The sequence below is a fragment of the Alosa pseudoharengus genome, unplaced genomic scaffold (genome assembly GCF_046254945.1).
Source record: "Alosa pseudoharengus isolate Yale_2024_CS ecotype anadromous, Long Island Sound unplaced genomic scaffold, YU_APseudo_1.1 YU_APseudo_1.1_scf_1, whole genome shotgun sequence".
Taxonomy (NCBI): Eukaryota; Metazoa; Chordata; class Actinopteri; order Clupeiformes; family Clupeidae; genus Alosa; species Alosa pseudoharengus.
This window is the reverse complement of record NW_027468564.1, coordinates 47517384-47530522: the sequence shown is the minus strand read 5'-3', so window position 1 is coordinate 47530522 and position 13139 is coordinate 47517384. Positions and strand designations below refer to the sequence as shown.

Below are 13139 nucleotides of genomic sequence, written 5' to 3'. Positions count from 1 at the left end.
TGATGATAATGTCTATGAACTTTCATGCTATAATCCTAACTTCCTGTTTCATTGAGGTATAATAGAGAGCCTAAGTCAGACCCCTTCCAGTTACCAGTATTTCTTTTATTTATTTATTTTATTTGTATGGTAGTCATTGGTGAGAGACAGATTGTTTTTTAGTCCGGTTTGACTTGTGCCATGAATTCCACATGTGAAGTTTGTGGATTTGTCAGAAGATAATTTTATAAATGTTTGCAAATACATTCTTAATTCTTATTCCCCAGGGTTAGCATGCCCTAAGAGCATCAAACATGATGACCTAGCCCCCCTGCTAACCATATCTTTAATATATCTATTAATAAATATATAGAAATAAATGTGTGCTGCGAAGTCAATTGCATTTCAGAACAGGGCAATTCCACAGAAAATTGACTTTTTGTCACATCCATAACGCCAGAGAAATGCCTTGGCATTTGTATGATGTGAATGATAACATTTTTTCTCATGTACATTCTTCAGCCAAAAATAGCAAATGCTCAAATTTCATGTAATCATACCATACACATCACATCACATCATACCATACCATCACATTTTATTGTCGTTATGGATGTTACAAAAAATGTAATGTAAGTTGCCCAACAACATAATTTCACACTTTGACAGAGCTATGAGAGACTGTATGGCAGATATTTTTTGCGATCAAGCCAACGGATACGGTGAGACACGCAAAGTACCTGTATGTTTGTAACATGCTAATGTTTGGCATTACATTTGTGAAGTTTTCAGCTCCTGATGTCACTTTCAAAGTACTTGACAGGTTTGTCTTTGATAGGGGTGCTTTGTTTCCATGTGGCATTTTCTCTCATGTGCCAGCGAGTGAACACCACACACTGGGGTTTCTGTCCCATTTTGTATCAATTTAAGTGAATCAATATCTTACTTCAAATATTCAGGGTCGTACCCTACTTCGATATGAAAATAAAATGATATGTCGCATAAACATTGTCTATGTCCATGGCAATGACTGACATACAAATAAAGTCTATCAAAATAAAGGTCCAATATTAGATCTGATAAGGTAGCTTTAAAAAAAAAATCTCTTTATTGAAGAACAAGTTACATACATGAAATACATAAAAGTTTTTTGAAATATTCATGGGTTCCAGATACCATAGAAAAGGTCATTGGACCCTCTAAGAGCATACTTTATCTTTTCCAATTTCAGATACATCATAGATCAGTCAGCTATACAGATACTTTTGGTGGGTATGGGGATTTCCAATGTAAAAGTATTTTGCACCTGGCAATCAAAGTTGAAAAGGCTAATATATATTTATACCTAGCAAGCCCTATATGGACACTGTTCCAAAAATTGAGGTATACACATTGGGCTCACATTCTATTACCGTTGGATTTGAAGTATGTGTTGAAATAGCCAGAGGGATTTTAGAAGTTACTAAAGCTGGGAGTGATGTTTAAAGACAAGAATTATTTTCAGATTCACACCATACCGTATCTGATGACTGACACCATAAAGTATTTTCTGACAGTTTGCAGCCCAATAGTAAAATTGTAAATTTGGCAAACCCAAGCCTCCGTTGGAATTTGAATTCTAGGAGCTTTACCAGCCCAAATAAATTATGTTATATACCTATCAATAGATTGAACAAATGATTTAGGAAAATAAATTGGAAGGGACTGAAAAAGATAAAGACATCTTGGGAGAACATTCATTATAACCGCCGCTAGCGTATCGGTCATATAGGGATTTTTTTTCCCTGCACCAAATTTCATGTTTATGATTAACCTGACATCCTCTGGGGTTATGGCAAGTTACGTGAAATTTCATCCATGGGGGGCTATAAAATAAATTAATTTATGTGTACATTTAGTGACTGTACACCTATCGGCCAGTAGATGTTGAGCGAAGGGTTGCTGGTAGAGGATGATACTGTCTCACACACATGCACGCATACACACGCGTGCACGCATGCATGCACACACACTTAGATCCACATGCACAGACACACATACACAGACACACACACTCCCACATGCACAGACACGTTCACACACATAAACACAGACATGCACACACATAAACACACACATGCACGCAAGCACACATACTGTACACACACACGCATTTACACACACACAGGCACGCACATTCTATCGCTATCAGCAATTACAACGGCAGATAAATAATTACAAATTCATTAAAGGAAAACTGAATATTGATTCTTCATTTAGACTGCATTTCCAGTATTGTCCACCAGATGGCTCAGTGTCTTGCTGCAAGACACACATGCATTTCTAGACTTGTTACTCACTTACTGTTTTTACTGCATGTACGTTAATCTTACACCATCCATAGGTGAAATAATGCTACCGTTAGCATTGGTTGAGTGATGAAGGCTAGTTGGATTGTTTGTGTATTTGTGAAACATAAACATGGTTATACCAAGCAAATTGATAACAGCACTGTAATTGTCTCTTTCGACTGTCATCTCATTCTTTTCTGACCATGCTGACAGGAGCTAAGTTAGTTAGCCACAAAGCTAATGTTCGCTAATGCAATGGTTTGCTAATGGAAGATATAAATGAAACTTAACCTGTCTACGATGCATCGTAAACACCGGGCTGGGACATTTCTGCTTGCTAAATAGGGTTTCAGAATCAGAATCAGCTTTATTGGCCCGGTTTGCGTAAACAAACAAGGAATTTGAGTCTGGTTACTCTTTGCTCTCAAAGTACAACACTCACTTAACATATAAAGAGTAAAAACAGAGCAATAAGAATATTATGAAGAGCAGTACTATATAGCTATGTGTATAAGTACTTTACAGTATGTACATTTGTGAATAAATAAATAGAACGCTATGGGTGGGATAAAGTAGTGCATTTCCTGTGTCTCATGTAGGTGGGCTAGAAACATTAGTCTCAGTCTTCAATTTCTTGCATTTCAAAAAAGGTGTGTCAAGTAAGGAAGAGCATGGTTTAGGCTTCAAAGGCTTAAAGTAAAGTAACTGATCATATTGTAAAATGTTTTTCTTGCATAAAGGGGGAGTCATTAAGCATAAACTGCTCACAATGTAGTTTGTGGCAATGTACAGAACAAAGACCTCTTTTATTCTTACTATTCTTTCTATTCTATACAACACAACTAATTACTGTATGAAGAGGCTTTCATTTGAAAACTTGATAGTTAGGCCTATTCATATACATAATGCCCCATCTTGATTGGAACCTTGTTATGGGAGAAAATCTTTACATTGTGTATGTTAAAAATGGCTATCGGCCGATACATACAGTAGAGGTCACCGACTTCGTTAGACCCTCAGGAGAGCAGCTTTTGTTGAGCTACATTTCTAAAACTTAATAGTCATGGGCAGATTGGGATCCTGTGCTTTGAGCTGACTTTATACTGTGACAATAAACTAGAAATGGTGTCATTAATTTGAGTGGAACTGTAGCAGAAACTTGTTCATGACCCTCTGCCATGGTAGTTAACACACTCCCTTGCTATGGTGAAATATGTTGTTAATTACTGATACACACAGTTATATCATATTCCTCTGGGAGAGCACTATGTGTATACAACGCAAGCATAGCAGCATACACTGTTCAAGTTGAAATTACATACTATAAATACTATAAATGTAATTGAATGATGACTTGTATGTAAATGCGTAGACTTTATACCAGCGCAGAAGATATCTATTATGCATCTGTTATGATACCAAATGTCGACAAACTCTAATCTCAAAAAAGAATAGCAGGGAGGGAGGCAAATAGAAGCTTTTCTATAGGCCTGCCTAAATCCTCTATCAGTAGATAACTCAGCACACTGCTGTGAGTGTGTCTTTGTGTGTGTTTGTTTGTTTGTTTGTGTGTGTGTGTGTGTGTGTGTGTGTGTGTGTGTGTGTGTGTGTGTGTGTGTGTGTGTATGTGTGTGTGTGTGTGTTTATATTGTAATGCTTTCCTGAATGCCCATTCAGAGATGTAAAAGTTTGATCATCTCCGACTCAGTCGTTTGTTGTGGATAAAGAATGTGCTTTGCAAGGCTATGCACGTACAACGTGTACAGCAGCTCCCCCCACATAATGCAGCGCCGTACACTAAGATGTTGCACAACATCCTTGACATTTCTTTGTTAGAACATCATGCGCTTCTCTTCTCTGTTACACAAGTGCAAGCACTGGATTTCACATTTTCAAACAGCATACGTGGTGAAGCCATTAACAGCAGTCTGTTCCAGCTTCAAACCATGTATGCTGATTCAGTATTTTGCTGATTACTTTACACATAGCCAAGGCTACCGTCGGTGCATTTTAATAGTAGCCTAGTCTAATAAGCTACACCAGCTTGTCTTTAAGAGGGGAAATTGTATAGCCTATAACATTAGCTGAGTCACATATTTGGCCATATGGTGTTTATCATAGGCTACATCATGAAACCAAATAGTGTAACAAAGGCGAACACTTTAACAGGGGAAATTAATTGGGCATGAATCATTGTGCTGAACGGTATTTGTCAATGCAGAAACACACACAACTGTTGATAAGATGTGCACTATGGAAATTGGTCTGTAGGCTAACAATGTACTTGTACAGGTAAATGTTCAACAATTGCTGTACAGGCTATAATCAATTAGCTAAATCATTTGTCAAGCTGTTTAAATTCGTGCTACATTCAAACGCAAAAGGTGCTTTGATATCTTTTTCATTGGAATGTCGGCAAGCAGGCATGCTGCGGTAGCATGAATGAGGATAATTGGTTTTATCTGCGGATTTATTTTTTGCATTATTTTGAATATGACTCTCTCCAGTCTCAACAGCACTTTCCACACGCATCTAAGTTCTAACACATATCCCCTCTCGCTTTCTCTCTCTCCATCTCTGCACACGGTGCTTTCTTAAAGGAGCTGCACCATCTTACAACAATTGCATCTACATTTTCATATTAGAATGTTTTGTCAAGTGTAAGCTTGACAAAAGTCAAGTAAGTTAAACTACCGTGATCAATTTAAGTTCCCGCTGAAAGTCTCATGCGCTTATCGTTATACTATCAAATCTATAAGTAACCGTGACAAATAGGGTATAAGATATATAAACTCACGCTATTGTATTATCATATATGTTTGGTAATGGCTCAGCTTTCTCTGATTGTTCTACTGACTTGGAAAATGCATCATGGAAGCAGTAAGTCAAGTCGTATCAAAAATAGTAGTGGCAGAACTCCAAAGTGACACCTTGTGGTTGTTTGTGTCAACTGCAGTTTGTGCCATTTCTGCTGAGAAAATGGGGTGCGTGATTCCTGAAGGAACCCGTCCAAACTTAACTGGGACCCACTGTACACTACACCATAGGTTCTCAAAGTGCGACCCGGGGGCCAATGGCGGCCCGCGGAAACATTTCTGGCGGCCCGCGATAACATCTGATAACATCTGTAAAACTGTTAAAACTGTACAACTGTAGCCACTGTGTGCTTTGAAAAGAATTAATCTCCGTTTAGTGGTGTTTAGTGGCCTTCAGGTTTTCCTGTGGTGCTTTGGTAGCTGGAATTGGCCCTGAATAAGGCCTATGCTGATAAGAAGCAAGGCACACTGAGACTGTTTGTTCTTAAAGGTTTGTACTTGAAATGGACTGCAACCAGAACTGTTATATCCCAAATTTGTCTGTTGAGGGTAGAGAACCCCAGGGATTGTGGGTGCATTGCAATTTTTCTTAAGATTTGCCAGTTTAGCCTCAGTTATGAATTAAAATGTGTTTAATGCAATAAATATAAACTGTAGAGATGAAACCTGGTCATTAAAATGATTACAAATGGGGATTTTTTTCCAGTTTTTTTTTTCTTTTTCTCCCCCCGCCCCTTTGGCGGCCCTCAGTTAATGTTGGGTTCCTGAATTGGCCCTCACCAATCAAAACTTTGAGAACCCCTGCACTAGACTATCGGACAAATTCACATACACACACACGCAGACACACACACATGCACACACACACACATCCACACACACACACAAACAGGGGCGCCGATAGGGTTGTATTCCACAGTACGCACCATTGCCCAGGGCGCTAATTACACCCCCCCCCCCCCCCCAAAAAACAAAAACAAAAAACGAATGGTGGCTAGTACCCTACACATAGAGGTGTTTCAAGCTTTTTAAAAGTTCTGGGATTAGGGAGATTTTTTACAAATTCTGGCTGGTAAACACACCATTTTAACACAATTTGGGTGGGACAGAAATACCTTTACAGAGCAAGCAGCTCTGGCCATATCGGCTCTACCTGAACATTGCTTTAAAGGCATTATTGCTTCACTACCCAACACGCGAACAAAGGAAAGAAAAGAAAAAAAGAAACCGATCAGCTTATGTCACGATTTGCGATAGGCCTAGGCCTAGAGAAAAGACAGCTATGGTAACCTAACAATAAGGATTTGCTTACACTGCTGTTTGGTTGTCCCAAACTTTGAGACGATCCAGGCTACTCTACGCATTAACTGAATCAATGTTGAAACCTGAACTGCGATGTTCCAAACAGAGAGACTGTAGGATGCAATGCCTAATCCCACTGCCTTCGGCATAACTGCTAAGAACAGTGTGCCTATTACTGTTAAACACCTGCTGTTTTCTTTTCATGACGAGCACTACGGTTGAATGATTTATGCCTGAATGGAATGTTGCATTTTTAAGCGCAACATGTCGTGACAAAGTTACACCAATCATCATCTTCTAATGTATCCTTATGTTGAGATGTCCATTCTCTTTGCCCTAAACATAGGCTATCATATTTGGGCGAAGCATGTTTCAATTAACACAGTACACAAGCTATTTTTATTGTAGTTATATTGAATGATTTCATGAATAAAGGTTGACAAATTGTACGCACAGTGCGTACAGGATTATGGCTGGATTAAGGCAGGCACACACTCACATACACACACGTATGCACACAGGCACACACGCGCGCACACACACAGGCATGCACATACAAGCATAGTGTACACAAAAGTTTCAAGAGTGAGGGATGGAGTAGATGGAGACAAATTGACAAGTGATTTATTTTCGCAGAACGGATGTACAGGACTGAGTGGCGGTCATATTTTGTACCACTATGCAGTACATCTAGTTTTAATACAGTTAACCCTACCAACCAGTGACAAATTAATGGCATTCCATCTCTGTAAATCAGACTTTAAAGCTGCAATTGGCAAGTCTGACAGATTGAGGGGACTGTGTTTACAACTCTCATGCCCCTCCCCCACTACCACCGAGCACCCTCTCACCGAGTTTGTGCTCGTCAGTGTGCACCAGACTGCCTGTGATTGACAGTCAGATCTCACACAGCCCTGCTCTGATTGGACCAGAAGAACCTGGAGCTGTGAATTTTGCAAAACAAATAACAGACTCTAGGTGGAGGTAGAAGTGCAGGTTTTTTTCTAAAACCAGCTGATTTATGTTGTTCTGTCGGAGCATAGTGTCAGTTTCAGTGAATATGATCAAAAAAATCTTGCTAACTGCAGCTTTAATCTACCTACTAATGGAGTAACGTTTTTTTTTTATGGTATAGCTCAGGAAAGGTTTGAGTCAAATTAATACCTAAATACTTAAACCCATCTCTGGACATACAAAAGGGTAAATCTGAGTCCTGAAGAGGATGGCCATGGATCTCTCTCCAGTTCAGGTGGCTCAGCGAAAACACTTTCTAGCTCTCCCATGAATTTGACTGGATCTTTGCCATTCTTGCTGCCCTCCTGATTAGAATGTTCACAATTTGCAGGTTCAACCTGCGTGATTTGTTTTCGAGATCATCCAACCGATCTAACAATTGTTCATTTGCTCCTTTCAAGTTTTTGTAGTTGCTTCAGCAGTGTTCAAGCGCTCAAAGTTATCCCGACCCACCAGTTAAGAAACACTGATCTAGGCCACAAAACTTTTGTTTTATCTTCCTCACGTCTAAGCTGATAGATACATGCTGAATATCTGGCAAATTATTATTTAGTTTGTGTGTGTGTGTGTGTGTGTGTGTCCTGATTCTAGTAATGGATGATGAACAGACATTCTTAATTCTTATCCTCCAGGATATCTATACATAGTCTAATCTAATGGTAATCCTGATCTAACCCTGATCTTTGCAGGAATCTGTGGATGTGCTATGGGAGATTTACAATTTATCAAAGACACTATATGGCACTGGATCCACTCACTTAGTCCTGGTACGTTACACCACCGGTTGTGTTCAGCAAATGATCACACTCTACCAAATGTCACTGTTGTTTTTCATTTGTTGTTCTCCCCCATCTGAGGTTAATGTCTTCTTAGTAGGACCTGCATGGATTTAATGAATGATCCAGTGTGTGTGTGTGTGTGTGTGTGTGTGTATGTGTGTGTGTGTGTGTGTGTGAGTGAGAGAGAGAGAGAGAGTTCCATTTTTTTTACAGAATTATTACAGTACATTAATTCAATTTAAATATTTAATTAGGAATATATTTTATTTCACAGTGATAAAAAATGCCAGAAAAGATCCAGATTTCACAGGTAAATGCCTTTGATGTGTAGACTGATGTATTACTTATTTTATGTCTGCTGGACAATATTAACATCTTTACATACATGTATTTGTGAATACAACTATAGTGTGTTGGTCAGCAGAAATCCAAATAATACATATTTGTTTCTATGTTTGTTTTATTGGGTAAAGACAAGATTGACATTGTATACATACTGGCTGACTTGATGGAGAACTATTCAGACCCAGAGAACAGCTGCTCTGAGTTGGAAAGACTGAAATGTCTCCTTGGAGGTATAGTATTTGTGTTTTACACATCTACCAACCAACCATTTACACATCCTAACCAACCATTTACACATCCTAACCAACCATTTTACACATCCTAACCAACTGAACAGTAGAAATAAGTTTGACAATAGGGAATGGTAGTTCTCAAAACAAATGATACTTTCTTGTTTACTACATGAAGCACACACAATCTGTAATCTTTAATTAAAATGACAGGATGATTAGGTTTGGTATTCTTGTATTTATTCAGGTTTTGTAGTTATGTGATGGACTTATATGCATTTGTTTTACTGCCATCTAGAGAGTTATAGAGATTTCAGCCCCACACTCCAGGGTGTAAAGCTTAAGAGCTGGAGAAGCCAAGACAGAAAGAAACTTGTGGAAAGCATCACTGATGAACTGGTAGCTTCAGTAGACAAGTGGGGCCCGCATCCAGACCAACTATTGGGCATTAATGGCATTGCAGATGGTAAGAGCTTTCGTTTAAATATTCTGTAAGAAAGAAAGTAGGCCTACAGATTTCAGCATTAGACCACAATGAATGGGTTAGGGCGTGTTATTTTGACAATGAGTGTGCACATCTCTGCTGAAGAAATCTGCTTGCACGCGAGACATGCAACATGCACATTTCTCATTCCCACCACCCATCTAGGTTGTGCACCATGTAATTCTATGGTCTGGGGCGGTATATACCCAGACATTTTTTTATCCGTGCCAGCTCAGTTGTTGTAGGCCTTTTGATTACTTTATAGCTACTAGGCACTAGCAATAGTACGGAGCCCAGGAGGTGACATGGAAAAAAAAAAAAAACGAAGGTAAAAAAAAAAAACTGAGAAAAGGTATGTACTTGGGACAAACACTGACTAGGTTTGCGAGATCTTGAGTTTGTTTTTGCGAGATATTGAGTTTGTTTTGCGAGATCTCGAGTTTCTTTTGCGAGATATTGACTTTGTTTTGCAGGATCTCGAGTTTCTTTTGCGAGATCTTGAGTTTGTTTTGCGAGATATTGAGTTTGTTTTGCGAGATCTTGCAAATCCATCAATGCAGAACCACAAACGTTCCGGAGAGCTTCAGTCACTGAAATTACGTTGCAGTGCCTTGTTTTGCCAGCATGCGGTGAACAAGAGCAAAACTCACGGGCTTCGCACATAAATGCAGGCCAGGCTGCAGTGTCATTGTCGGCGGAATCACTGAAAGAGACGCAACGGGAGCAACCGCAACGGGCCCGGTCAGGAGGGAGGGAGAGGGGGGGGGGGGAATAAATAAATAATCAAATAAACACTTTCTGTGGTGATTCTGCATTAACCCTTAGAACCCGATTGACGCAAAGTGCGTCAAAAAACACACCCTTTCTTCTCTGTTACATTGCTCCATAACTGTTCATCGCAGAGAGATGAAACCTTTATTGCATGACAGAGCAGAAGTGGGGCTTTCCAAAGAGACTAACATTTAAAAAAATCATGAAATTAAATCAAATTGCATCATATTTACAGTCTATACTTCTCTGCGTTCACCTGCACACACATTACTCTCGTTTGAATTACTCGCGAACCCGTGATCGCATCGATATGGCAAGCATATCAGATGAAAGAGGGGACACAGGGCTATCCATTGGTACCATGTTTATCGATCCTTCTTGCTTATAAAAACAGACGAAGTGACTGCAAAATAATAACATCATGTACACAAACCAACGCTGCACACCTATTACTCTCGTTTGAATTACTCGCGGACCCGTGATCGGATAGATATGCCAAGCATGTCAGATGAAAGAGGACACTCAGAGCTATCATTTCATACCAAGTACATCCTTATGGGTTATAAAACAGAGGAAGTGACAGCAAAATAATAACTTCATATAGCTGGACTTACCCCACGTTTTTGTCTGTTCTTGTGGCAAAGCATGTTTATAATCCAAAGCTATCGTGTGTTTCTCTATGGCAAAGCATGTTCATAATCCGGTTTTGAGATCCTAGCAAATTCCTGCATGGCATCCAATTCAAAGCTCACATTGCATCCCAATTTGTTCAACAAAGAAACACCTTTTTTGCCTTTACTTTGTTCATGGCAATCCAGTAAAAAGTTGAGAATCATTATGAGTGCATACACCATAGGCACGCAGGCTAACACGCAACCTCGGGTCAAGTCAGGTCAGATCAGTTCGTGTCACAGATATGGAGCGCAGAAAGGTCATTTTTCATCACTAAATAAATGGCATTTATTTCCGTAAATCAAACACCACATATTTCTGGAAATTGATCAGCCCCAGAGTATCCCTCCAACATGGCAATTATATTGCCCGATTCAGGACAGTCTGCCCTACACACACATGAAATGCATGTAGAGCTATGAGCTTGCTGTGGTGAGATACATGTCAAAATATAAAAAAAATTATAATATGATTTTTATATTTTAATTCTTTAAAAATAAAAATAAAATCAATGCTAGTACTAATACATGAAATGATGGCTGAAAATCCCCTAAAAACAGCTTAGGGTTCTAAGGGTTAAGTGCATTCATTGATGTGTCTCACTTACCAGCTTAAAGCGTTGTTGCTTTTTGTTTCTGGCAGTTTTCCTATTGGCTGATAACAATTTATTTTTAAAAATGTATCAAAAGTTACCCCTCCCCCGTGGGGAGTAGTAGGCTACGTTAGCCCATCTGACCCATCAAGACGTGAGATTAAGAAGAGATTCTGTTCTCGGTAGTGTAGCCAGAAATGTTCAAATGGGTGGCCATACAAACATTAATCATAGGCATGTTATATTTATGACATAAAAGTGGAATTTACTGAAGGCATTTGATCACAGCTGACAAATTACGCAGAAACATTTTCAACTGGAACAAAACAATGCATGAATGTAGCTTCGGTGCGTCACATGAAACACAATTGAGACAATAGATTGACCATATTGGACAACTTCAAAGCCTTATCATAGGCATGTTACATTCATGACATGAAAAGTGGAACTTATTGTACAAAAATGACACATTATTCAGTCGGCTAAACATTTTAAACTTGTGCAAAACTGCATGAACCCAGCATCGGTGCGTCGCATCAATTAAAACACAAATTGAACAGCTTGACCATTGGACAATCCTACTGCAAAGCCTTTTCATAGGCATGTAACGTTTATGACATGAAATGCGTTCATATTCCACTTTTTATCACACCTGACAATTACGGAGCTGCCGGCTGTAGCCTACGCGATTTGACTGATTCTTGAACTCTCAGCGCAGTGTAGACTTGCGCGTCTTTTTTAGATGGTGAACGTAAACGAAGGAAAGCCCTCTAATTGGACGGGCAAGACTGACAAGTAGACAGGCCGTTCCGTGGCTACGCGTATGCTTGGTTGGCAAAACTAGTGGGAAAATGTCTGTAAACAAATTTGGTAGCCAGAAAAAAGAACATAAACAGAGGATAGAAAATGCAAGAAAGGACGGAGAGAACGCAAAGAAGGTAGGCCTATGGTTCTTGGCTTCACGTTCGGGCAACAGACGAGTTCGAGGATACGGTAGGACAATGATGACATTAATACAGTAGCCCGCTGTGGCATGGTCCCTTGCAATTGTATGGTTGATCTATATTATTTTAATGATCTGAATTGCTTGATGTTTCTCCTGGTAGCCTATGCTCGCCTGTGCTGCGTGCGTATACCTAGGCCATAATGGCTGTTGCGGTCGTGGGCGTGTTGCTCCCCGGCCCAGAATAACGTAGGACCTGCCCTGTCTAAAATCAAAAGACTATCACTGTGCGCGTGTGTGGTAACGTTAACTTCTGGTCTTGACTCACTGCAGAATGCAGCGGCTTGTTCACTGCACTGGAGAATCCAGCTAAACAAGTTAAAGAAAGGGAAATGAAACTTCATATTTTTAAAGCCTCTAAAATCAAATTGACTATTGAACTCGAGGTTTAGGATGGAGTGATAGGAGCGATGACGCATCCCCCCTCGGCTTTTTTCACAAATCGCACCCTGACTAGGTTGGCTTGTCAGTCAGTGTGGAACGCAACCTCAGACCAACGCAGATGCCAAAATAATCAACTGCAACCTAATTCCAGTGGCTAAAGCTCTCCGGAACATTTCTAGTGGTTCTCATATGCATTGATGGATTTGCGAGACTCGCAAAAGAAACTCGAGATCTCGCAAAAGAAACTCGAGATCTCGCATAAACAAACTCAAGATCTCGCAAACCTAGTCAGTGTTTGTCCCAAGTACATACGTTTTCTCAGTTTTTTGTTTTTTTTACCTTCGTCTTTTTTTTTTTCATGTCACCTCCCGGGCTCCATACAATAGACACTAGGCAGCTAGAGCTAATTTATTGACACGTCGCAGGAAGCAATGACGC

General features: G+C 39.7%; 1 protein-coding gene across 2 annotated transcripts in view; it reads left to right on the top strand.

The window, feature by feature from the left end:
* LOC143130910 (cytosolic phospholipase A2 gamma-like) overlaps positions 1-13139 on the top strand; it is a 78344-nt gene that overhangs the window by 36159 nt on the left and 29046 nt on the right. For both annotated transcript variants that reach the window (XM_076290195.1, XM_076290203.1), the window contains exons 8-11: positions 8131-8208; positions 8495-8530; positions 8694-8795; positions 9094-9261. In XM_076290195.1, coding sequence (XP_076146310.1) covers positions 8131-8208; positions 8495-8530; positions 8694-8795; positions 9094-9261 — 384 coding nt within the window. The remainder of the gene's footprint in view (positions 1-8130; positions 8209-8494; positions 8531-8693; positions 8796-9093; positions 9262-13139) is intronic.